This window comes from Petaurus breviceps, unplaced genomic scaffold (assembly GCF_028583685.1).
Source record: "Petaurus breviceps papuanus isolate PSGF00001 unplaced genomic scaffold, PetGlider_PUasm1.0 225, whole genome shotgun sequence".
Taxonomy (NCBI): Eukaryota; Metazoa; Chordata; class Mammalia; order Diprotodontia; family Petauridae; genus Petaurus; species Petaurus breviceps.
The window spans coordinates 16,216,806-16,244,238 of NW_027185889.1; the positions used below are offsets into that span (position 1 = coordinate 16,216,806).

Here is a 27,433-nt window from a genome sequence, read left to right on the forward strand (position 1 = left end):
GCTAATGGAGGAATCCATGGTATGACCACCCCTACGTGAGGCTCAGGTGGGGTGGAGGAGCAGGTCATGGGATTAGTACTGTGCTCCCGTAGAGGATCTAAGCAAAGTCACTGATTCCTGGTAGAATGGGTGCCCTGGGAGCTTTACAAAGAGTGCCAGTTTTCAATGATTGATGTGTTGGATGGGAGGTGCCATGGACCATGATGGAAGAAGCCAGACTCGTCTGTCTTCTCTCACCCTGTTGCCTTTGAAGACTCCAGAGACAAGTGTCCCCAGAAGAGTCCATGGTACAAAGAGGGCTTATGCACGTCTGGGATTTGTCACTTACTTACTTCTGCATTCATTCGGAGCCCCTGTCTTGCCATTTGCAGCCTGCCAGGGCCGGTCGTTGTAGAGGGGGGCACAGTGCTGGCAGTGGGAGCCTGCGGTGTTGTGCTTACACGTACACTTTCCATGTACCTACAACAAAAATAAACCAGAGCCATGATTGCAGGGGGTGCCAGGGAAGAGATGACTTCCCACAATCTAGGCCATAGTGTCTAGCTCTCTCCTCTTGATGTTTATTTGCTTTGAAGGATTAATTGCAATCCCAGCAGATCCTGTGTTCAGTGTATTTGGGGATTTTTGAAGATTGGATAACACCGTTTTTCCCCTTGATTATTGGATGTGTGGTCCTCATTTGCATGTCACAAATACAGTCATTTTTTTAGTGTGTACTGACGGTATCCTGAGGCAAATTAACCCAGAGATCTGTAATCAAACCCACCAAAAAAATATGTACTGAGTATCTACTATGGGGAAGGTACTAGGTTTGGGTGATACAAAGAAATAAATGTTTTTGTTATTGCTGCAGAAGCGCTAGGGGAGTTCTGAGGAGGCTGGAATGGCCAAGGATGGCTAGCAGAAATGGACTTGAAAAGCTAGAATTTTCAGAGGCAGAGAAAAAAGGGCATCACAAAGGGAGGGGATTGCAGGAACAAAAGTGTGAACACGAGGAAGCAGAAATCATCTTTGTGGGGAGCAGTCATTTTTTTCAACATGTCTGAAATGCTTTGAATGGACACAGGAATAACCCCTTAAGATCAAGACCTGATGGCAAAAAAGCTAGAATCTATATATGTTGTCTTAATTGGACCCTTGGAATTCAATCTGGAAATTGATCTCAAAATAACATATAACTCCCACTGATTCATGAACCCAGGGATTGTTTTTTTCTTAAGAGTTTTTTCCTTTCTTTTGGTACCTTTTCCATGAAATAAGAGGCCTTTATAGCTTAAAATGTTTATTTATATTTGAAATCACCATTAACCCAAAGAACCATATAATTATATTATTCTCTATAGAGTTAAAAAATATCACAGAATGCCTGTGGAAATATCTGCTAGGCTCAAGAATTACCCTAATCTGAGGAACACGGATCTAAATGTGTATAGCATGTAAAGCAAAGATTTTTCCTGATGGTCTTAGGATAAGAGGAAATAAGAGTCATCATTCTTGGGGGAGAGCATGGTGGTGTGGAACGGGCACTGGATCTGGAGTGAGAGAACCTGGATTCCAGTCCTAGAGCTGTCAATCTTGGGCAACTCACTTTCTCTTTCCTCATCTGAAAAATGTTAATAATACTTGCAATACTTATGCCTGCCCATGTTGTAGTGAAGAAAGTGCTTTGTAAATATTAACTATATCACTGGTGAAAGTTATTTTCTATCGATGTAGCTGTATTGTGTGATGCAGAGCTTCTCTGGCTGCTTTTAATTAGAATAGTGCTCTATACACAGGAAGCACTTGACATTTTTTTGAATATATTTGTTGAATGCATAGTCCCTTTATCCCTCAAGGGATAGAAAAACAGGTTGGTTTTGTTTTGTTTTATTAAAATGGGAGAAATGTGGACTGAGGTTGAACAATAATATAACTCCATGTGGCCATGATGCTACAAAAGTCTCAAGTATATTTTAGAGATGCTCAGCTATGACCATTGTCATGTTTGACCACCAATTGAGTGACAGGGTAGTGAAAAGAATGAATCCCCCAAACTAAGCCCTTCAGACTCATTCCCTAACACCGAGTATACCCTAGGACTCTGTCCTGGGTCCTCTTCTCTTCTTTCTCTAGGCTATTTCCCTTGGCAATCTCTTCAACTCCCATGGATTCAATCATTCTCAGATCTACTTATTCAACCCCAATCTCTTTCCTAAGGAATTAGATGGCATGTGGATGGAACACTGGGCCTGGAGTCAGAAGGACCTGAATTAAAATACACCTTTAAACACTAACTAGCTATGTGACCCTGGGCAAGTCTCTTAACTTTTTTTTTTTTTAAAGCAATTGGGGTTAAGTAACTTGCTCAAGGTTACCCGGCCAGTTATTTCTGGGTGTGGTGCTGAGTATCTGAGCCTGGATTTGAACCAGGTCATCCCAACACTGGAGCCGGTGCTCTTACTCGCTGAGCCACCTGGCTGCCCCAACTTCTGTGTGCCTTAATGCAGTGGAGAAGGAAACAGCAAACCACTTCAGTATCTTTGCCATGGACAGGAGGGTCCACAGGGTCATGAAGAGTTGGACATGACTGAATGACAATAAATAACCTCTCTCCTAGCCTCCAGTTTTACATCTCCAGATACCTAGGGGACATCTTGAAAGAGAAGTCCCATAAGCATCTTAAACTCAACATGTTCCAAACTGCACCCATTATCTTTCCCCTCAACTCTCTCTTCTCCCAAACTTTTGTAATATCACAGAGGCACCAACCACCTCCCAGTCACACAGGTTCACCCCTGGGTGTCATCCTCCGCTCTCTCTCTTACTTCCCACATCCACTCTATTGCCAAGGCCTGGTGATGCTCTTTTTGCTGTAGCCTCTTCTTTCCTTTGACATTGCAATCACTCTGGAGCAAGCCCTCACCCCCTTACCCCAGGCCCATTACAGGAGCCTACTGGCTTTTCTCCTGGCCTCAAGTCTCTCCCCACTCATTCCATCCTTCACTCAGCTATCAAAGTAATCTTCCTAAAGCACAAGTCTGACCATGTCACTTCTCCTATTCCATAAACCCCTGTGGCTCCTTATTGTTACTTCTGGGATCAGACATAAAATCCTCTGTTGAGCACTCATAACTTGGCCTCTTCCACCTTTTCAGACTTATACCCTACTCCACACAATACACCCTATCAGCCAGGGACATTGGCTACCTTACTGTTCCTTGCACCAGACACTCCAGCTCCCAGCTGCAAACATGTTCACTTCCTGACCCCTGTGCCTGGAGTGCTCTCCCTCCTCATCTCTGCCTCCTGGCTTCCTTGGCCCCTCCCAAGTCCCACCTAAAATCTCACCTTCCTAAAGGAATCTTTCCCAATGCTCCTTCATGCTAGTGCCTTGCTTATGTAAATTATCTCCAATTTGTTCTGTTTATATATTGTTTGTACAGAGTTGGTGCTTAATAAATGCTTGTTACCTGACTTCCAGACTAAGCTCCAAGCCCTCCTCTGATAACTACCAGCTGGGCTGTGGAGGTTAAATGAAATAATCCATGTCAAAGTACCTTGATAGAACCATTAAGGGGTATATGAAAAGCTGCAAGATGCAGTGAACAGAGAGCTGGCTTTGGAGGCAGAAAGACCTGAGTTCAAGTCTACCTCTGACACATTCTGGGGCTGTGTGACCTAGGGCCAGTCATCTGAGCCCTCAGTGTTCCAGGAAACTCTACAACTAAAACTTGCAGAGCACATGCACTCTTGCTAGATTGATAGAGGGAATGATCTCAGTGGGAGTTTCCTAGACCAATGTAATCAGTTCTGAACTCCCTCCCAAACCCATTTAAAAAAAGTGCTGCATAAATGTTGGTTATCTCTAAGCTACGAACTTTTTCTTTGGTCTCAGGTCTTCCATACCCAGTTACAGTTTCCCATTGAGGATCTAGCTCTTTTCAGACATTATTTTTTGTGAGCATTCTCTGTACAGGTCCAGCCAAGCCCAATACCACTTGTTTCCATGTTTTTCAGCAACTAAAGTGCCCTGCCAAGCTGAACATGGGGGCAACTTCCAGTGCTTCTGAAGAGTGAAAGTTATGCCTAGATATTTCCTTCTTCAATTTTTGCAGAGGTGTTTGGACCTGTCTTTATTTAGCTCTTTCAATTCTCAGGAGTGAGAAACAAATCTGTCTCATCACAAAACTTCTGTACCAGGAATTTGTTCAATAAAGACCATATGCTTTCATGTTGGGCTTTTGATCATTCAATGCTCTTTTCAAACAAAAGGGAATCTTGGGGAAAGGGACTGAGTGAAAATTCTTCTCTAAGCCTAAAGAACTGGGTATACTGAAGATATAATGACATAGCTGGAGGAGCAGCAGAAAGGGTGGGGGAAAGAGATGCTCCAATAACACAGTGTTGACACCTTGATCTTACAGTACTTGGCACATAGGAAGAACTTAATAAATACTTTTAAAATTAGTCTCTGTTGTGTCAAATCTGTTGAAATGTCTGGGTAGAATTAGAGTCAGAATCCCTAGAATAAACCCTATCTATTGCATCATGATTAAGGAGGGGCATCAAAGAGGGCATTTCTTAGGGAGGGCACAGGAGGACACGTTAATAGAGGCGGGAAAATGAAGTAAAGAATCTGTAATGGGGTAATCACAGGGAGGGAATCCCCCTCCCCTAATGTGCTCAGGCTTGACTATGCCCTGTGAAGCATGGCTGCAGTTGAGCACTGAGCTCCTCAGCCATCTTCTGGTGAGCCAGGTGTGCTGCATGGGGTGTGCCAGGGAGGAGAGTGATAGGGGGCTGCAGAGTTTGAGAGGATCATGATTACCTGAACTAAAAATAGAATAAATAAATGTTATATTTCTCAAGCATCTTGATGAAGTCCCTCTATCACTAGAGAAATGAGTCAAATCTCACTGCTTAAAATTCCATTACAACTGCAATATTTATATGACAAAAAGATTTCCAAGCCAACACTATTTCAGTGTTAGTTACACACAGCTGTTATGTTGCTTGATGTAACCACAGAAGTATCTGACAGACTGTATCTACGATGGGAATGATGCACAATGCAGCTAGTTGGCTATAATAAAAAGACTGAGAGCTCCCTGCCCCTTCTTGCACAGGACCCATTACTGAGTAGCTGCCAAACTTTGAGACAGGGGGAAAACCCCAATGCACAGGGATGGTTAATGGTAGAAGTAAGGGGCATGTAGAGGGTAGAAGCATTAGCAAAAGCAACGCAAGCTGAAATAAGTGTAATCAAGTGGTGATTTCCTCCTCTACCTCTATTTAGGAACTTAGAAAGGGCCTGGGATTGGCCGGCTGACATAGAAACTTGTTTCCATAGGGCTGAGCAACTTATTATTTAGCTGAGCACAGTCCTCAAAAAAAGGAGGAGAACCAGGGAACTTGGTTCCCATCATGCTGGGGCTGCTCCCCTAATTGTCCACCCATATCCATCATTGTTACTCTGACTGAGTGGTCTGCTGGGGTCTGGGTACCAGGAATGGTGTCTCATCTTTGCATTTCTGGGGGAAAGCAGAAGTGTTGAGTCAGGTCCTTCTTTGTTTAGGGGATACTCAGAGGGATTGGTCTACTGACATTATTTTTATTAAAGTGAGAAGTCATCATGATGATGGTCCCAGATTAGGCAGGGGTACCTTTTGTCTCAAGTGCAGCTCTAAGGTCTCTCCCCCCCCCATTGGTATGGCACCCTGACACACATTCCAAGAAATCCCTGATACAATAAAATCTTAGTACAAGAAAATAAACTGGAGAGTACCTTATATTCTGTTGTTACAGAATCTGCCATGGAATTGGGTGGTTTTTCTATTGAAAAGACTTATTCATGAAGGGAAAGTAATAATGGTTGACATCTGCATGATTCTTTAAGGTTCAGAGAACTTTACATGTATTAATCATTTGATCTTCACTCCAACCCTGTGAAGTACTTGAAAGTCCAATTTTACAGATGTGTAAATCTAGGCTGAGGGAGGGCCAGTGAGTGACTTGTCCCTGGTGAGGCAGCTAGTAAATGTCCAAGGTGGAAGCTGAACCTAGATATCTCCTGAATCCACTACAGACACTGCCTCTACTTTGCACATAATTAATATCAACTGAATTTTTGTTATGCTTTTGTATAGTAGTAGAGGTTTATAGAACTTGTTGTCAGGGACCTTAGAGATATCTGGCTCAACCTCCTTACTTTTAGGTAACTTATGGCATGAGCACCATGGAACGGCACCTCAAACAACCGCTAACAGCATCTGCCCCTGCCTCCACTAGCTGACCAAAACCAATCAATCAAAACTTGTTGATTAACAACTAAATACAAGGTACTATGGTTTATGCTGTGGGTAATACAAAGAAGTATAAGGCACAGACTCTGCCCACAAGGAACTTATGATCAGTTTGGGGAAGGAAGACACATATGCAAGAAAAAGCTTATTAACAACACAATGTATGAAGTGGCTAAAGTCCAAATAGGTGAAGAAAAGAAGAGTTCAGAAAAGGGAGAACTTGGTGGAGGAGAGAGAATTTGAGCTAGACTTTGAAGGATGGGTGGGGCAAGGGAAAGTGCGTTCTGCTTATTAGGAATGGAGAAAGCAAAGGTTATGAAGGTGTAATAAAAAAAGGTATTTGGCTGGTTCTGAGATTTTATGTTGAGTAATTGGAGAAGTTGGAAAGTTAGTTTAGAATTAGACTGTGGAGGTCCCTGAATACCAAACCAGGGATTTGGGACTTTGTTGTGAAGAATCATTGGAAGTTTTTGAACATGGGAGTGACATACATCTGCCTTTGGTCCTCCTTTACACTGTTCTCTCACATTCTCTCTTTCCATTTCTTTTCTCTAGTCCATGCCCCAGGATTGTGAATGGGCTCCAAAGGCATGAAAATGGTAATCAGGGTTTAAATAGAACCTGATTTTTTATTATCTCCATCTCATAACAATTTTGATCTTGGATTTGTCTCATCTCCTTCTGCTTAAGGATTTGTCTTAGGCTACAAATTCCAGGCTTGGGAGGCCATAGACATCCTAGACATTGAGGGTCACTTCATCAAACATTCACATGTATCACGAGATGCTGAAGACTGGTCACTTCCCTCCCTCTTTCCCCACTCCCACCCCCCAGGGAGGACCTCAGAGCATTCCCTTGCTCCCACATGCTGAGGATTTGGAGAAACCTCCCAGGGTCTGAATAATGTCTGCCCAGCAAATTTTTTTGCATACAGAAAAATTCAGGGAGCTGTCATTTTGACAAAGTACCAAAAATAGCTGTAAATCATTACCTAGAGTATTTAAAACAAGAAATCCTTCCTCAGCGATACAACTATTGCTGTTCAAGCTTGAGAGATCACCCACTATTTGATGCTCGTGAAGAATGTGCAAGTAAAACTAGGTCTTCATTGAAAAAAAAAAAAGAAGAGGAGACCTTGAGCATACTAAACTGATCTGATCTGGTCCACAACTGACTAGAGAAGGATCAGGCAAATGGGGTTAGGTAAATAATGCTTAGGACTGACCTTATTAAGTATAACTATTGAAGAACTCCATGCCTATCTATAGAGTTGCAAGGTTTGACCTACTTTAATGACTGCATTGCAATTCCCTTTTGTCACCAACATTCTTTTCTATCCTGTGAGTTCTCTAAGCTCCCTGTTAGACTGGGAATTCTTTCTTCTTCTCTGTTGATGTCAAAAGTCTCCCTGCCCAAATCCAGTAGAGTTTGTTATTGACTGGTGTCCCATACAAGAGAGGTAAGCATCTCACAGTCATCTGCTCTTGTCAGACTACAACTGCATTGTCCATTCAATAAGCATCAGGGAAGCAACTATGTGCACATGAGGAACTGTGATTTGTACTTTGGGGTGCACAAAGATAAGAGGGAGGCCTTGCCCTCAAGGAGCTTGACTTCTACGAGGAGGGCATAACCTGCTCCTACATAAGTGTGAGAAAAGTAATTTCAAGAAGGAGATAATGCCAGCCACTGAGGGAAGAAAGAAAGGCCTGTAGGAAATGGCAGTGAGCCTGGGCATTTGAAGGTAGAAGTGAGGAAGGAGGAGATTCCAGACATGGAGGACTCCTTATACAAAGGTATGGAAGTGGGGATGTTATGAAGAGCAATTAGGCTAGTCTGATTAGAACAGAAAATGATGAGAACTCATTATGAGAGTCAAAGATTACAGCTGAATACTGTGTTATAGGCTCCCAATTTTGGGAAGAACATGGATAAATAGGAACATTCCAAAGGAAGGCAACCAGGGGACTAGAAACCATATCATATGAGGGTTGGTTGAAAGAATGGTTATATTTAGCCTTAAGGAAAAAAAGACTGAGGGTGGGGGAGAAGGTTTGAGGTTGACAGACTTGGGGGGGCAGGGAGGTGATAGTTATCTCTAAATATTTGAAGGGCTGTCAAGTGGAAGAAGGATTAGACCTAAGTCTATGTGACTCCAGAAGGCAGAACTAAGACCAATGGGTAGAAATGAAAAGGAATCATATTTCTCTACACATTAGGAAGCTCCTACTGAATAAAATTGTTCAAAACTGTGATTATTTGCCTTGTAAAATAGGGAGCCCTCTGCTAGTGGAAGTGTTTGAGTAAGGCTAGCGAATGATCTGTAAAGTATATCATAGAAAGCTGCACTCCAGGGTCTCTTAAGGTCCCTTCTAACACAAGACTCTAGGACTGAGACTTTCTTCTCAGTCATTTTTATAACCGTTATGATAAAGAGACTCATCCAAGCTTGTGCCTAGAATAACCAGTAACCAGAAATCTAACGTAAAGAAAAGAGATTCTTTTGTTCCAACAATATGTTTATTAATACTCAGCTACTTTGGTAACAGATGCCATATGAAAGAGTTATGTACAGTTTGGATGAATTATTTGACTTTTCTGAACCTTATTTGTAATATGAAGCTGCTGAAGTAGATTGCCTCTGAGATGTTCCTCCTAGCTTTAAGATTCTGAGCCTGGGGGCAGCTAGGTGGTGCAGTGAATAGAGCACTGGCCCTGGAGTCAGGAGGACCTGAGTTCAAATATGACCTCAGACACTTAACAATTACTAGCTGTGTGACCTTGGGCAAGTCACTTAACCCCCATTGCCCTGCCTTCCCCTCTCCAAAAAAAAAAAAAAAAAGATTCTGAGCCTGAGACTACAGGTGAAGGTAGGATAACTTTCCTATGAGTGAGCATTGAAGGGTGGGAGGAGCTACTCTAGAACCATTCCTGAGTGGATAAGAATTGCTAAGGTATAGCAGCAGTCCCATGCTTTTCCTGGAATTAACCCCACATCCTACCAGTTAGGATTATATTTTTTAGTATCCCATAAAAAGCAAAACACAGGCGCATTTTTCTCCCTTCTGACCCCTACTACATGGTCGCCATTGAGGTTTGCCCTACATATGCTGGAGTGACAGTAACTACACCCCCCCCCCCAAATGGTAATCCATCTTTCTCAAACATCATAGCACGTAATTCTCTTTCCCTAGTCTATTCCACTTTTCAGATTGTCCCTGAACCAGAATGAAGACTTTTCTAGCTGGTAAACAGTGTTAAAAACAATGGCCTTCTGGCTTCCAAGATAGGTTACCTATTCTTTTGATAGTAATTTATGCTACAGAAATTCACCAAAATAGGATTAGAAAGGCTGGGAGCCAATGTGGTCTATGCTCCTTGAGAATTTAAGAGAATCCTTTCAGGAGTAGATGCAGAATAAGTTTCTAAGATCTTTTCTAGGAAAGATCACAGGATCATTGAATCCCAGATCTAGAGCTAGAGAAATCTCAGAGACTACCTAGTCTAACCTCCTTATTTTAAGGCCCAGAGAAGATATAAAGAACTCATATTCAAACGGTTGTTGAATTCAATTTCCCACTTGTTCCTGCCCTATTAAAAACTATAATGGAAGTGAAGGGAATATATTATTTGCTTTATCATCAATTTTTCAGGAACATATCTAATATGTATCATCAGGTGATGAATTCATGTTATTACTGCAACCAGTCTCTATTCTATGTCATTTTATTCAATATCTTATAATTTGGAATTCCATATAAAATGTCCATTACTTTACCCCATATTAACATTAGAATGTCAAGAAATGGAAGATGGGAATGGTGCCTTATCTATATCTCCCACCACCAAATACCCATTCAAAGATGATTTTAGCCATTCATGAACTGCCATCTTATGAGAACAAATTATTTAAAACTAGGAAATATCTAACCAGTAACTTGGATATGATGTGCATGGAGAAAAATATTTTTAAAAGAGGCAATGTGTCCCTTTTAAAGAAAAGGATCAACTCCTAAGAGGATATTTTATTCATGAAAAGATATAAATGACAATAATAGGCTAGCCTGTTGAAACCTGCTCTTTTTATTAAGGACAAAAAACATGATCAACCAAGCAATGACATGGCCCTTCATAGAAAAAGAATGCCTTGTGAGAAATTCTCAAACTTTTATTGAGGAAAATATGCCTTCTTTAAACTAGGAGTTTGCATTCATGATTTAACAGAAGACAGGACATACATAATGGCAAACATAAAAAACATAACTGAGTCTAAAGGCAAAGGTTGCTTGAGACACCTTGAAGGAGTTATGGATAAACAGTGAGTATCCAAAATAGTTATCTATTAAGATGATACATTGAAGTAATAATGTAAACAATTGAACAACCCCCTTTTGAGTTCCCTAATATGTATTTGATTCTAGAGAAAATGGTTCTTCTCAAGACTTGTGTGGGCAGTGAGAAAATAAAGATAATCCAAGGGAAAAAATAATAGTATGGTCAAAGTAATAGCTTATCCAGAATTTCCCAAACATCTCTCTCACTATCCAGCACTGAATTAGAAATTCTCTTCAAGATTTTATTCTTTTGAGTATTGTAGACTCTTCTGTCATCTGGAGTAATTTATTAAAATGCAAGTACCCCAGGAAGGGGAACATCATAAACCATCATCAGCTAAGAATTGAAGAAGGGGATCATGGCCACTAACTGCTTTGTATCCATAAACAGAACACCTAATCTTTGGAGGAGATTGGAATTGTCAAAAGAGAGGAAAGACGGAGGGGGGAAAGATGATTAAAAAGCAAGATGAAAGGATGCCAATGAAAAATTTTGCCTATCTTGAAATTTTGCCTATGACTGGTCCTGGTTAGATGACATAAGAAATGTGTATCTGGTAAATGTAAGTAAACTTTACCAATAGAGAAAAAATTCAGTTTGGGGTTTAGAAAAACCTCCATAACTATTCACATGATTATTTCTGTCTAGAATCTGACTTACTGAGTTTGATATCACTTTTCTTTTTCATTTTACTGGGAAGAATAGAATCCTAATTGGATATTCTACCTGGGTGTCTTTAGCAGACTATACCTTTGGGCTACTTGGTAATGTTTGTCTGAAGAATGTTTAGCTTTTTTTAAAGGTTTCACTCTCCAAAGTGTATCTTCTCAGGAGCATATTTATTGTGAGGGTTACTCTGGTCCACACACCTGGGTAAAGAAGGCTTGAATAATTCTCATCTTGGTTTAATATTTGAGGTCCATTATAAATTAAAGTCAACCCCCATTGGAATTAGTGGTCAGTCTTGGGTGCTCAAAGGTAGATTGCATGATCCTCCTAGGGAGTGGGTCTTCTGGATCTAGGTGACACATTTCAGTGTCTCTTGGGGAACTTCTAGCCTTTTGGAAGTATTTATGAGCCCCAGTTCATGAGACATGAAATTTATTTTGAAATGTTGACAACAGAAGTGTGAATAAGATCCTAACAAATGAATTTACGATCTGTTCTTTCTTACTGGGACCATTAACCCACTAGATCTATATAAGCAATTACTATTCTTATCAGATAAGACTGGCAACATTTTAGGAACTTCCTCTCATGTAACAGAAGGCTTTTGTAGTCGATTTTTATTTATGATATGAAGATGACAAACGATAACATCATGAATACCCTAATGTTTGAAATGAGTCCTTTTCGGATTTAGTTTGCTGGCATATTTCCATTTTTTCATGTACAAACGTCTGTATGCCCTTAGGCTTTCATTTGTATGTCCAAATGTCAGTTCATCTGATATGTGAATACTATTTGCATAGAAAACCAGTATCTCTAAGGGTACTTAGAAATAGTACAATCTTTTCCTATCCACCAAAAAAAAAAACCCCCAAAAATCCCCAACAACTTTATACATTCCAAATTAACTGGTACAAATTCAGAGTGCTTGAAATTGTTGTTTGGATATACTATAATGATTAGAATAAGCAACTAGAAATCAAGATTTGTGGTTTACATAATTCAACACATATCACAGACCACTCCAGGGAGAAGTATGGCTTAGTGCAGAGGTTCTTAACTTGGAGTCTATGAACTTAAAAAAATTTTTTTTGATTTTACTATTTTTGGCTTCCTTTGTTATCCTATGTATTTTATTCTATGCATTTAAAAACATGATTCTGGGGGAGTCCAGAGGTTTTAGCCAGGCTGCCAAAAGGGTCCATGACACACAAAATGGTTAAGAACCCTTGGTTAATGAAAAGAGGATGACTTGGACTGAGAAAAACCTGAGTTCAAATCCAATCTGTGACTATTGTTAGCAGTGTGACCACGGAAAGTCTTTTTAAACTTTTTTAGTTTCAGTTTCCTAATCTATAAAATGCCTCTCAGCTTCAGTTTCATTACCTATAAATGGGAATAATAATTCTTAAAGTATCTATTTCACAGGGACATTATGAAGGACAAATAATGTATATGAAGAAATTCGCAAATTTTAAAGCACTATCATCTGCAGAAAGAAAAAAGCCAGAACTTGTCCAAGGGCAGAGAAAATTTTGTCAATGTATGATTTAAAAAACAAGGCAATTAAAAGCCAGCACTTTTTTTGGGCTTAAAAACAGCACCACTTTAAAATTAATAAATGAAAGAAGGCTTAAAAATATTGCAATGATTTTTAATTTATACCACCTTCAATAAAAGTGTTTTTAGAGTAAGGCATAGTTTGAATTCTGGGTTCCTAGGAGAAAACTGTGGGAAAGATTTCCTCACCCCTTGCTCATTTTTAAAAGAGCAAAAAAGGGGCCTACCTTTTCTAGGCTGAGGACCTTACTTGTATTTATGACCATAAACTCAGAAGTAGAAATATTACCTGTTTTGGAACACACACTTGTCAGACTGTCTTTTCCATGCATATTTTACTAATTAACAAATCATAATTCTGCGATGCCTTATCTTACTACATAAAGTGAGTTAATTATGCTTTCTATCACATTTACTTGAAGGTTTACTTTGAAAAATGCCATTTCAAAGTCCATGATTATAGCTGAGCAGGTTTGAGTACTCTACATTTTCAAGAACTTAATTCCAGTAGCTTCTTCTTTTTCAGGATCATCAGGCACTTTATCTTCCCTCTGGGTGCTGTAATAAATATTTCTGCCATAAAAATGCAAATAGCATTGAACTAAAAATTGTAATGCCCAGGAGGGTTAAGAAGATTACATTTAGATAAGATCACACTATTGCTTATTTGGGAGATTTTTCTTTTATTACTTCATTGCAGAGACCTGTTCCTTATTTGTTCTTTATGTATTATGTTACTAGGGGAGCATGTTTCATTTGTTACCTTTGCTGTTCATGCACTAAGGAAGTTAGAGCAGCTGAGCTGTGGAATAGGACCATAACAGCTGGGAAGAGCCCCGAGAACTACACCAACCCCCCAACACCTCCAGGGCTCCTTGTAGGCAACAAAGAGAAGCAAACCCTTGGAGCTAGTGTGTTTGCAAGGCCAGCACAAACAACCACTGATACAGAGCTGATTCTCTCAGGAAGAGAAAGGGAAGAGCTAGACAGTGGGCTAAATGAGACCTCTTTAGGATGAGTGTGGCTTCAGAAATCCTCGTTGTTCCTGATTGGCTGCCCTGGGATGTCTCAGTGATGTCCCTGGGGTAAGTCTTGTGCACCAGGCTGTAGCATGAACTGTCTCAGGTTTTGGGCACAAAGAATACTGAAAGATTTGATAATGATGCATTTGTTACAGGATGAGTATCACAAGTAATTTTTCTGTCCCATCAGATTAAAAAAATATACGTATCTACATATATGCATTTATCAAAAACACATTATACACACATGTATCTAAAGATATGAGTCTAGAGTATGAGTACCTTTGTGTGTATACGTGTGTGATGTGTTTGGTAAATTACCAAGGTGCTCATCTAGAATCACTAGGTCAGTGGCCTACCTAACTGGGGTCAGCACCTCTGCCACCCCCCAATTTTTTTAAACCTAATTAGTATTGTACCTGAAAATGAATGCCATTCATTCTGTGTTTCAATCACATAGCCCACATGGCGTCTACCAAAAACTTTGGCTGCCTCTGTGCACAGTACTAAAATTACAGGGTACCCATATGCTGCTTTTTTCTGACCTAAAGAAAATAGCAGTTGGTTTTGTTTGTTGTTTAGTCATTTTCTCAGTTGTGTCAGACTTTCTGTGAGCCTTTTTTGGGTTTTCTTGGCCAAGATACTGGAGTGGTTTGCTATTTCCTTCTCCTATCTCATTTTATAGAAGAGGAAAGTGAGGCAAACAGGGTTAAGTGACTTGCCCAGGATCACACAGTCAGTATGTATTCGAGGCCATATTTGAACTTGGGAAAAGGAATGTCTCCCTGATTCCAGGACCTGCCCTCTATCCACTGTGCCATCTAGATCTTCAATTGACAGTACTGCCCATTTGTCTAATGTTTCTCTATTTCTTTGCTGCTGAATCTCCTGCCCTAGGCCTGGAATAATCTGTCACTTAATTTCTGTCTCTTAGGATCCTGAAATTTATATGTAAGATTGTATCACCTCAGTACAATGTAAGTTCTTTGAGGGCAGGTACTGTTAAAATGACAACTTTTTTTGTTCTGTATCTCCAGTACCCAGCACTATTCCTGGCACAGTTTTGAATTTAATTGACAAGTTATAACTATGTCCTTGACACCTTGTGGGGCTATTCTCTTGGGTGTTGTTCTAGGACCCTGGTACTCATCATCTAAGTGGGGCCTATATTTATGATCAGATTCTGCCATGGAATTGGGAAGGTCAATATGCAAAATTTAGAGGGTGGTGAGGCTGAAGGGGTCCTGGCCTTGGAATAAGAAGACCTGGGCTCATATTCTACCCTGGACACTTGCTAGGTATATGGCTTTGGGCTAACTACTTGAGTTCCCTCTACCTCTGTTTCCTCAATTACAAAATGAGGGGCTTAGTCTTGATTGCTTCGAAAATCTTTTCCAGCTCTCAATCTCTACCGATGAATCTGGATCTCTGGATTTTAAAAATGCATTGGGAAGTTATATAACCTGTACCTTCCACCTTGCCTAAAGATCAATGCTGGTGCAAGGTGGTGGCGCTAAAATTAGGGGATTAGTATGTCTGACCATCTTTTCTATGGCTTTGCTCACCACCATTTACTGCAATTTATACAGACCCACTAAAGTAGCACATAGAACTTGCTCTAACCATGGCTAAGGAGCTTGATGATTTTTTTTTTAAGTCAAATGCCTCACTACCTATGACAAGCTATTAGGACAGTTAATACAATGACCATCAAAATTCATTATCTCTGTGCTCCTTTTATTTAATCTCAACTTAGGGCTGTTTTCATGCTCCCCCTTAATGCTTGTCTTTCCACACTTCTTTGACTTTTTCAAGGTCACAAAGCAATTCAGTGGCAAGGCTGGGAAAAGAACTCCCAAGAGACTCCCAAAATACCAGAAGCCTCCCTCTCAGAGGAGTGATGTCAGCAGGAAGATGTTTGTCTCCCACTACCACCTACAAGACATATTAAGGGCCTTTTAAGGTATACATTCCTTGGTGGGCAAACATGAACCATGACAACTTCTATTTCTATGAAGCCCATTTATATTGCACAAGTTTGTGGAAATGATAAAAAGCAACAACAATATATAGACTATAATATCGTATTCTACAGTCACTAACCTGGCAGTTACTAAGAAAGAATTTAGGAAAGTCAGAGAAGGAAAAGTCTACTCCAGTACATTTCATTTTGTAAGCAACCACTGAAAGGTAGGTAGTATTTAAGAAGAGACTGGGGAAAGGTTTTGCACTTTATTCTCAATATCTTGAGAAATAAAAGGCATTTTGAAATGATCTGGGGGGAAGGTGGATGCTATTAGAGTTACTGTAGGGGCATTCCTAAGTATATTTTCTCCATTAACATGGAGACTTTCACTTTTTTACTGTGTTCACATAGCTTTGGACTGTCTTGAAGAAAACTTCGTGGTTACACACTATTTTGTATTCTCTCACAATGTTTTTCTTTTCCTTTGTAGCTCACGTTTTCCATTCTTTTCCTTTTTTTTCTTGACAGTTCTGTTTGACTGCCACTAAGTATTCTATACTGTGAAAAGGCTGTTACAAAAGTTGACTTGTTTAAGATAAATGAGCCCCTGAGTATTATACAAGAAGCCAGTTGCTAGGGCATGTTTCCTTCTGCAGTCTTTTGTCACTGAATTCATTCATTGAAATGCTTCTTTTCATATCACAAATTTGCTTATTTCTTGGTGAGTCTTGTAAAACACATTCTTGGTAACTAAGTATGCTCATATAGAGAGGGAGAAACAATGTTAGAAATGCTGACCTATAAAGAAGGTAACTTTGATATTTGAGATTGGGATGATAGTTTACATTTATATAATGTTTCACAGTTACAAAGTACTTTCCACATTGACATCACCATAAAAATATACGTGAGGCTCTGGGAGTGGATGCATTTCAGATTCTTTTTTTAAAAAGTCATTTTCTTATCTTCTGTTGTCCCTACTGTATTTATTTTTATATAGTAAATTCAGTCATGGGACTTTGAAAATAAGATGCTTATTGTGGAAAATTCTTAGTTGTTTGCCAACTTTTAGGAAGATTTTAGATTGACAGACAAGATGCAAAATACTCATGTGATGCCATATGAGTCACTATTATGTTTTATACTGGATTTTTAGGAATATGACTAATCAGTTCAATTTTGTCCTTATGCTCAAGGTTCATGAAGGCAGTTAAGTTTTGGGTGTGTCACAAAGGCTTGTCATAATGAGTGACACAGCAATAATTTCTATGTATTTCCAAAAGTTATATGTCATGTAATCTTACAGTATGGACTTCTAAAGGATCAAACTTTTTTCAGAATTTATGAAAATTCAACAAGGCATACTACATATAAACATACTCAATACATACATGTATAATGTATACACATAATTACATATGTATGCACATACATTTTATGTATATCTCTCTCTCTCTCTATCTATCCATCCATCCATCCATCCTTCCATCCATCCATCCAACCATCCATCCATCCATCCATCCATCCATCCATCCATCCATCCATCCATCCATCCATCCATCCATCCATCCATCCATCCATCCATCTATCTATCTATCTATCTATCTATCTATCTATCTATCTATCTATCTATCTCTAGCATATCTTTCTCATTAAGAAATTTGGACGTATATTGACTCTTTCCTTCAAACATTCCCAGGTCTCCCTCCACCCTTAAAAAAAATATTCACTAGACCCTAATATTCCCCTGAGTTTCAGTCTATATCTCAACTTCCTTTCTCATACAAACTCCTAGAAAAAGTTGTCTAAATTTTCTCCCTTCAGTTATTCTTCTCTCATTCACTCTTCAGCCCTTTTCAATGTTTTCCAACTTCTGGATTCAACTTAACTGCTCTTTCAAAACTTTCCAATGATCTTTTAATTGATCATCAAATATGATGATCTTTTCTCAGCTTTCATTATCTTTGGCATATCTCCTGCATCTGACACTGTTGGTCATTTTCGCTGTATTTTTAAAGTTTAGTACCACAAAAGTACATAAAAGAAGATTGTATATGAAACCACAGATCTCCATTTCATTCACTCTTTTTTTTTAAAGTACACAATAAATTCTACATGCTACTTTCAAACCTTTCCCACTTGTTTGTACTTCCTGCTGAATTTCCTTCAGTTCTTTTTTGGTGCATTTAAAAAATGTCTCAGTGGTTCACTTTTTTGCATCCCCATTGCTAAATTCCTTTCTTCTTCCCCACCACCATCCTCAAATTAAAAACTTAAAGAAAAGAAAACTTGTAACAAATAGTATAGTCATGCAGAATGAATCCACATAATGACCATTTTCAAAATTGCATGTCTCTTTCTGTGTCCTGTACCCATCAGGTAACATGATTTATCTCAGATATTCTGGTGATGTGGTCGGTCACTGCTTTCATGAGAGTTCTTAAGTCTTTAAAAGTTGTTTTTTATAATAAATACTATTGCTCTTGCATAAATTGTTCTCTGGGTTCTGCTTGCTTCACTGGATGAGGTCACATTAGCTAAAAGTCTCTGAAATAGTTTCTTTCATAATTTCTTATGGCACAACAATATTCCATTACATTCATACATAACAATTTATTTAGCCATTCCTCAACTGAAGGGCACTCTCTTAGATTCTGTTTCTTTGCCTTTCTTCCCCTGCCTTCCCCCTTTTAATTCCCTCTGTAGGATGAGGAAGATTGTTTTACTTGTGGACATTTTTTCTACTATACTACTATCTTCCATATTAAAACTGTTCTACTCACATCCCCACTTGTTTCCCTGTGTTGAATTTGATTGTGTGTGTGTGTTTCCAAAACTCCTTTTGCCTGGTTGAGATTAGCCTGTCCCCAAAACCCCTTTTCTCACACATTCCAGTTAATAAAATTGCAAGTTCTAACCCTACCCTTCTTTCTCCTTTCAACATTAGTATATTCTTTTTACTTTCTCTTCTATTCCCTCTCTTAAAACCCTCGATCCACCCTTTGGTCCTCCGTTTTTCTTATTTAACTCAATATCCTTTGAAGACACTCGAAGAAACACTTACTTATTTTTCCCCATTAGAATGTTAGTACTACATCATCATACAGTTTCTTCCAATTACTTTCCTTCCAACTTATCTTTCTAGGTTCCTCTGGATTCTTGTGTTTGTATTTCAAAGTTCCTATTCAGCTCTGATTTTTTGCTAAAAGTCCTCTATTCCATTTAAGAGTCATCCCTTTTTTTTATTCTGGGGGATTATGTTCAGCTTGGCAGGGAAAGTTATAGTTGATTTTTGGAATGTTGAATTCTAAGAGATGTTTTTTTTTCAGTAGGGAATTGATGATTTCTTTCTATTTTCAGTTACCCTTTGGTTCTAACAGACCTAGGCAGTTTTTGTTTGTAATTTTTTGAAATATAGTGTCCAGACTTTTTAAAATCATGGTTTTCAAGGGGTCCAGTGATTATGAAATTACCTCCCTCTGACTTGTTTTCTTGTCAGTTCTTTTTGATGGATATCTTTTGTTTTTCTCTTTTTTCATCTTTGACTTTGTTCTAATATTTCTTATTGTCTCATGGAATCATTTATTTGTTTGTCAATTCTAGTTCTCTACCCATTTCTTCGATAAGGCTGGCCACTTTCTCTTTTAAGCTATTTATTGTCCTTCCAATTATTTCTGCCAGGACTTTGCCTAGAGACATTTCAAGCTCATCATGTCCAAAATGGAACTTTTCCCACAAACCCATTCTTCTTTCAAACCTCACTATTTTTGTCAAAGACATGACTATTCTTCTAGGTTTATAACCTTGGTATTATATTTGACTTCTCACTCCCTCTCACTTCACATATCTAAACAGGTGCCAACTCTTACCATTCTACCTCCACAAAATCTTTTGCATGCCTCCTCTTCCCTCTATTAACACAGCAAAACACTTGAGTTCAGGATCTTATAGTATTGCAACAGCCTCTTTTTGGTCTCTCTGTCTCAAATCTTTCATCACTTCAGGCCGTGTTCACACTGCTACCAAGTAATTTTACATTAGCAAAGATCTGACCATTTCACTCCCCTTAATTAATTAAATCAACTCCAGTGGCTTCCTATTGCCTCTAGAATAAAATGTAAACTCTTTTGTTTTAACTTTTCAAGTCTCTAACAACCTGGTCCCAACCTCTGTTTCTGGGATCATTGTACATTAATCTCCCATATTCATTCTGCAATTTTGCCAAACTGTCCTTCTCTGTGTCCCTTACACATGACACTACATTTTTATGCCTTTGATTGGTTGTTCTCTATGTCTGTGATCTCTACCTCCCAGAATTCCTCTCTTCCTTCAAGACATTGTTCATATGCCACTTTTTACAATGAAGCCTTTCCTGATCCCCTAAACTTCTTGTTTCTTCCATTCAATACACTCTGCATTTAACTACTCTGCATTTATTCTCTCTTCATATAAATATGTTATATACATGTATGCATGTTGTCTCTTCCATTAATTTTATTTGCATTTCTAGCACCTAGCACAGTCTGCCACATAACAAATACTTAATAAAAGTTGTTAGTTGATTGCCTCGTGATTAATGCTTATAATATTATTTTTTAAATTAAAATTTTTTTTTTGCATTTTGGAGGGGGGAGGGCAGGGCATTTGGGGTTACGTGACTTGCCCAAGGTCACATGGCTAGTAAGTGTTAAGTGTCTGAGGTCACATTTGAACTCAGGTCCTCCTGACTCCAGGGCCGGTGTTCTATTCATCGCACCACCTAGCCGCCCTTTGATGCTTATAATATTATTAAAAGGACAATAAATGATTTATCATCTGGAGTACAACCACAGATCGTTTGGAATATTAGAGAGTCTCACAACAAAAAATCCTTCATATTTGTGAAAAACATTTTTGTTGGTCGATATTTAAAATAAATGCTTACAGAAATGAGGAGGTATAACTGGAAAAGAATACCTGCATATCCTCTGGCCCTACTTATGAGGAATATGAAATGAAGGTAACCTGCTCACTGGTCTATGCTCTGTAGCCACCAGAATGCTATAAACATGTGATCAACATGTTGTTATACATCATATATATGTGTCATAGATTTTCTATGTCCATAATTATTTGCATATTGGTTTCTTCATTAGAAGGTAAGCTCCTTGAAGAAAAGGACTATTTTTTTTCCTTTCTTTGTATCCCTAGCACTAAGCATAGTGGTCTTGAAGGGACTTAGCATTAGGGACTTGAAAAGCAAGTAGGTGTTTAATAAATGCTTACTGATAACTGATGATGATAAAACTGAATTCTTTAGAAATTCCTGTGTCACAGAGTCCTATTTCAATACTGCTAAACATAAAAATACTGTATTTTGGCAAAGTTAACATGTAGCCTATTTATGCATAAGAAAATGAAATATACACTGGTTGCATGGGAATGGAGATAAGAGACTGATTCACCATCACACTAAAATCAGGTTATGTAGAAAAGCAATCAGTAACAAACTAACAAAGGAAATTCCATTCTCCCATAAGTAACAGGTTTATTTTTGTCTGAATTATCTGATCAGCCTTGAGTCTCTACTTTACATCTGTGATATTTAAAATGTTTTGTTTTGTACCAGCCATTAATTGGATAGTCAAAATATCTAGGTACATAGTAATAGGGGATGAATTTACTATAGTTTTACTCTTAAACATTAATAAAACCTTGTTAATCTTACTTTTCCTAAAGCTTATTTCCCACATAAAAGAAAGTTACATTATACACAGATTTGCTATGGACGATTTTTTTATTGTATAATACCTTTGTATTTTAATAGTCATTAGGTCGGGGTGGCCAGGTTAGCACAGCAAGTAAGAGCGCCGGCTCCAGTGTTGAGAAGACCTGGAGATAGAATCCCGGGCTCAGACACTTAGCACCCACCCAGAAACACCTGGCTGTGTAACCTTGAGCAAGTTACTTAACCCCGATTGCTTAGGGGCGGCCAGGTGGCTCAGCAAGTAAGAGGCCCGGCTCCAGTGTCGGGATGACCTGGATCGAATCCGGGCTCAGATACTCAGCACCACACCCAGAAATAATAACTGGCCGTGTAACCTGGAGCAAGTTACTTAACCCCAATTGCTTATAAAAAAAATAGTCATTAGGTCATTTAGTTTTGATCATGACATTAGAGCAAGAATATCACTTTGTCAGTATACTTATTATTTAAAACTGTTACAAGTAGAATCATAGAATCTTCAAGTTTTAAGAGTTCCTTAAGGTGGTCTTCTACCCAATGATAAGATCAATTTCACGATAAGTGGGCCATCTCACTCTCCTTGAATGCTTTTAGTGATAAGGAACTCACTATCTAAACAAGGTAGCTCATTCCATTTTTAATAGTTCTAATGGTTAGAAAGTTCTTATGTTGAGTCAAAACTGTGCTCTCTGAAACTTCCATCCATTGTTTCACAGTTCTGCCTTCTGGACCCATGTAGAACATGTCTGATCTCCCCTCCACATGACAGTCCTTCAAATACTTGAAGAGAGCTACTATGCCTTCTTTAAGTCTTTTCTCCTCTATGCTAATTATCTCTACTTCATTCATTTGTTTCTCCCATGACATGACAAGGTTTTGAGTTCCCTTGGAATCCTGGTCACCCTTCCTCTGGATGTGCTTCAGTTTATCAATGCCCCTCTTAATGCCCAGAACTGAACACAATATTTTAGATGTTGTTGTTTGTCCATCATTCTTGAAGAGGACCATAACATCAGGAAGATGATGTCATGACTTGTAAGTAAACTGGATTTAAGTGAGGGAGGGCTGTGCAAAGTCACTAGCTTCACTCTATCCTCTGGAGCCATTTGGGTCCAGTGGTGAGAAGCAGATCAGGACAACTGGAGATGGTCCCCATTCTAGATGTAATCAGAGCAGTGCAGAGGACAGAGGGGCTATTTGATGGTCAGAATGTTATGCTTCCATTAATGCAGACAAACACTGCATTGGCCCTATGGGTAGCCACATTACATCAAATTTGCAGTCACTAAAAACCACTAAGTTGTTTTTTTTTTTAAAACAATGGACTGCTGTTAAGCCATATGTCCCTCTTTTCTAGACCATATCCTTAGTTTGCATATTGTGTTTTTAAAACTCTTATTTCCAAAGTGCTGCCCCTTAGTAGCAAATGTCTCTTTACAACAAGGAGGTACATATACCCATTGCTACATTCCAGCAATGAGTCTCATCACAACAAATCTCAATGATGCTCATGCAGCACTATCTACCTCCTTTAATTAAAGTTTCAGGTTCCTTGTATTACCCATACTCGGCACTTTGGCTTTACCCAAGGATGTGGGCTTTTCTGACCCTCTTCAAAATGATTTCCTCTTCTGTTACTGGTCACCTTCTCCATTGTTACTCTTCTCTCTTGGTCATACTGACATCCTCTACAATGTTTGGTTTTACAGTTTTATTGGGGTATTTCTCTCCTTTCCCTTCACTTATAGTTTTAGATCCTCTTGATGAGATGGCTAAGATTCAGACCAAACTTATTTTTTCCTCAGAGCTCATAAGATATGCTCTGTTTTAGTTAAGAACTATTTTATGTCAGCTGTGCAGAATGTCAGTCCATCATTCTGATATCCTCAGCCATAATCAAGAAAACCAAATCCTGTTCTTTGACACCTGAATATTCTCCTTTCTCTCCAAAAGTCACCATTTTTCCTTGGAATTAGAGATGAGAACAGCTCCTGAGTCCCCAGAGTCCTTCCGTATTGTACTAACTATAGGACCTTGAAGGAGTTACTCAACCTCTCTGAGCTCAGGTTTCCTGACCTATAAATTGTTTCCACATGGTAAAATGAGGGGGTCAGACTAGGTGACATCCAAGTCCTTTTCCATCTCTAGTCCTATGATCTTTTTGGACTGTTATGACTGACCCAATGTTAACTGCTCATTATGGAAAAGCCTTAGTTCCTGTCCCTCCATGTTAGTTGGCTAGTCCTGGAGCTAGATACCTTGGCTAGCCCCCAAGAAGACTCTCTTAAGTTCTAATTCCTGAGTCTTAACCAAGGATGGGGCCAGGTTAGAAAGGACATTGATTCCATAAAAACATGGGGAACAACCAGGATCTCTAGTGCTATCTCCTCAGATTTAAAGATTGCTTTAGTGACTTATCTGAGGAACAACATCCCTTTCAGTGATATGGAGAGTGTACCCCCTCAGTTGTGCCAGAGACCTGACTGGTACTTTCTTATAGAAAATTTGAGGTCAGATAAATGCTACCGTGTTTCCCCGATAATAAGACCTATCCCGAAAATAAGCCCTCCCCTTACTGTGTAAGATTCCTCTAAAATAAGCCCTCCCCCGAAAATAAGCCCTATTGAGATTGCTACTGTAGTGAAGGTGATCCCCTGCGCTACACGCTACATTACGGTACCCTCTGTATGCACCGTCCCCCCCCCCCCCCGTGAAACGCACGCCGTGCTCTGAGCTGCATCCAATCAGAGCTGCAGCAGTGAGCGCGTCATCCTGTTCTTCCCCAGTGATTTGCTTGCTGGCGCCATTGAGAGCAGTGCCGCGGAGGAGAGCTGAGGCAGGACAACATAAGCCCTCCCCTGAAAATAAGCCCTCTGGTGTTTTTCTTTCCAAAAAAATAATAAGACAGTGTCTTATTATCGGGGAAACACGGGTATTTGTTCCAGACAATACTATATGGTTCAGAAGTACACATGCCTAAGATTTACTTGATGGAAATTTAATAGGGTGAACCACCCTTAAGTAATCAACACCATATGATTGTTTTTAAAATACACAGAGCTTCATTAGACAAACATCTTTGAGGGGCCTAAAAATTAATTTTTATCAGTGAAACGAACTTACCAATCAAATGGTCATTGATTCGTTATTTCTAAACCTTATAAGGTAAAAGGGTTTCACTGAAAAACCCGCTTTTCTTCTTGTCCTTGAGACTGGGCTTTTATTCAGAGAAGTCTTTTCCTTCACTGAGGAAGCAGGGAAGATGCCAGGCTGCTTTATCTATTACTCTGTCTATATTTTAATAATGTTTCTGTTTATGATTTAACCCAAGATAGTATGGTTCCTTCTTACCCAACCATTTTATTTTGCTAAAGTATTTACACTGATAAAGACATCGTTACTAAGAGCCTAAATACCAAAATAGACTTTGTGCTTTCTAATATTGCCAAGATAATTTCATATAGGTATGAGTTTACTGTGCCCGATATAACTGGTAGAAGACAGATTTTGTGAAATAATGGAGAAAGTAGACATTGGACAATGATCATTAAAATACAGTAATACTATTATTAAAAAGGAGAATGTGACCCTGGAGTATATGAATAGGAGTTTGGCATAAAAAAAAAAAACATGAAGTTATAGCTCATTACACTGTGCACTTGCTAGGTGCTTAGTAGAGAACAAGGTCCAGTTTTGGACTCTGTTATTTTAAGAAGGATAGAAAGACTTGGAAGAAGTTTAAAGGAGGGTTACTACACAGTGGTCAGGTATTCTCCATTTCTAATGAAAATTTAACAAGAGAATACAGAGCCAATTTACAGCATCTCTTCTCATAAATGTTTATTTATTAGTTGTAGTATAATCGCCATTAGAACAAACTGTAGTTGAGACCATAAGCCAAAAGAGCTTCTGTTTTTGCAAACCTGGCAAGAAACAAATGAAATACTAAACCAGGATGGCACCTGGGTTGTAAATTACAAATCAGATCTCTAATTCTATTCAAGTTGATTAACACTAATTGTCTACTACATACAACATACATTCTTAAGTGGGGATGAAATAGTCCCTGTGCTCAAGGAGTTTATATTGTACCAAGGGAAATGCATCCTGTGTATATCTAATATAAGGCAGGAAGGGAGCGATGGGGTGAAAGAAGAGATTCAGACAAAGTGCTGTATTAATATTTGATGAGAGAACACTTGTAGGGGGAGAAATAGAGAAGGCTGTCTAAAGAGGTGGTACCTGAGCTGAACCTCGAAAGGGGTGGAACTGAGGAGGGAAAGCCCTCTACCCATGGGAAACGGCTTGTGCAAAACACAAAGATGGGAAATAAATTTTTGAAAACAGTGTGGCTAGATTGTAGAGTGCCTGAGGGGTAGTCATTGGAAATGTCTGGAGAAAATGGAAGCAGAGTACGAAAGGTCTTTCATATTTGGCTAAGGGGTGCCTTATGCCCTACAGGCAACAGGGAATAAGTGACTCTAAGGTTTTGTTCGTATTTGCTTTGATTTTTAGCAGAGGAGAGGCAAAGTCAGATTTGTACCTGAGGTTGCTTTGGCAGCTCTTGCAAAGATGTGTTGGAGAGAAGTGGGAGAAAGACAAGGAGCCTAGTTAGGAGACTTATAATATGCGGGTTGGTGGTTATCAGGGCTTAAACTAAGGTATTAGTAGCTCTTTCCTCTTACTAATTCAGATTCTATGAGGTTTTTATTTTTGAAGATAAGAATGAGAGAGAGAGAGTGTGTCCTAGCTGCCTTTGGTTTTACACCTACCTGCAAGATTCATCCTCCAGTTTAAAGAGAAAAATTTATTTTTAAGAAACAAGAAAATAAGATATTTCAGTTGCTTCTTCCCAGTTTTGCAAGAATTGGAAATTCTGGGTCTTAGCTAAAATTTGCCCCAATGTCAACATATACTGTTCTTTATTAAAAGATTATTCCAGTGCTGACTTTCATTTTACCTTGAAAGATACCTTACCATAATTGATCTTCAATTACTAATGCCCTCAGCGGTTTGTCTTTCAGATCATTTATTTCTTAGCCTCTTGATTATGCAATTAAATATCTATAAACAAACACTTAAGTGTACTAAGGTCACTCTTTGAAAATAACTCTGCTGTGAATTCATGTGTAATGTGAAAATCACAATTCAATTTCTGTAACTCTATTCTCCAGACCTTAAGTGAAGAGAAAAGCACAATCTAGACTTCCCTAAGGAACTGTGGCAATAAAATACTAAACAGAGCCATTAACTTATTTTATTAGGTTTTCCTTGTACTGGAAGGGACAAAGTTGTAAAGTAGAATCAACAATTTGATGGGTATGGTTAACTCTTCAGTGGTCAAATGGTAGAAGAGCATTTGTAGAGTAAGATTACAACCCTGAACTGGATGGAGAATAAGGCTTAGAGGAATGGTTGACTATCCTTAAATAGAATTCTAGAATGTTCTCTGTGTGGTATTGTACTATTAAAGTCACAGAACTTTTGAGGTAGAAGAAGCTTAGGGATCATCTGCTCCAACCATCTCATTTATAGGTGGAGTGATTTGTTCAAGATCCCATAGGGCAGAAGTGGGACTAGAACTCCTATCTCCTAACTCCCTCCCTCCAGATAGTCCAGTGCTATCTCCAATGACACTCTGTACTTACACAGAGTGGTGACATATCTCAGATTATAGAGTAGCAACTAAAATGACTGAGATTTGTGGATATCTTTCATTCCAAATTAAAGTCTTGTTGAGGCTAGACCAAAGAATGGTGGCCCTGGAAACCTCACTAGCTATTTTACTATAGAGTATGCCAGGGGTATCCATCATAGGTGATGGACACAGAAAGAGATGCTCAACTTCCAGTGATTGACTTTGAGAAGTCTG

The 27,433-nt window shown here is 39.0% G+C and overlaps 1 protein-coding gene across 2 annotated transcripts in view; it reads right to left on the reverse strand.

Annotated features, from left to right (window-relative positions):
• NTN4 (netrin 4) overlaps positions 1 to 27,433 on the reverse strand; it is a 145,206-nt gene that overhangs the window by 48,057 nt on the left and 69,716 nt on the right. For both annotated transcript variants that reach the window (XM_069095188.1, XM_069095187.1), the window contains exon 4: positions 333 to 459. In XM_069095188.1, the coding sequence (XP_068951289.1) occupies positions 333 to 459 (127 nt within the window). The remainder of the gene's footprint in view (positions 1 to 332; positions 460 to 27,433) is intronic.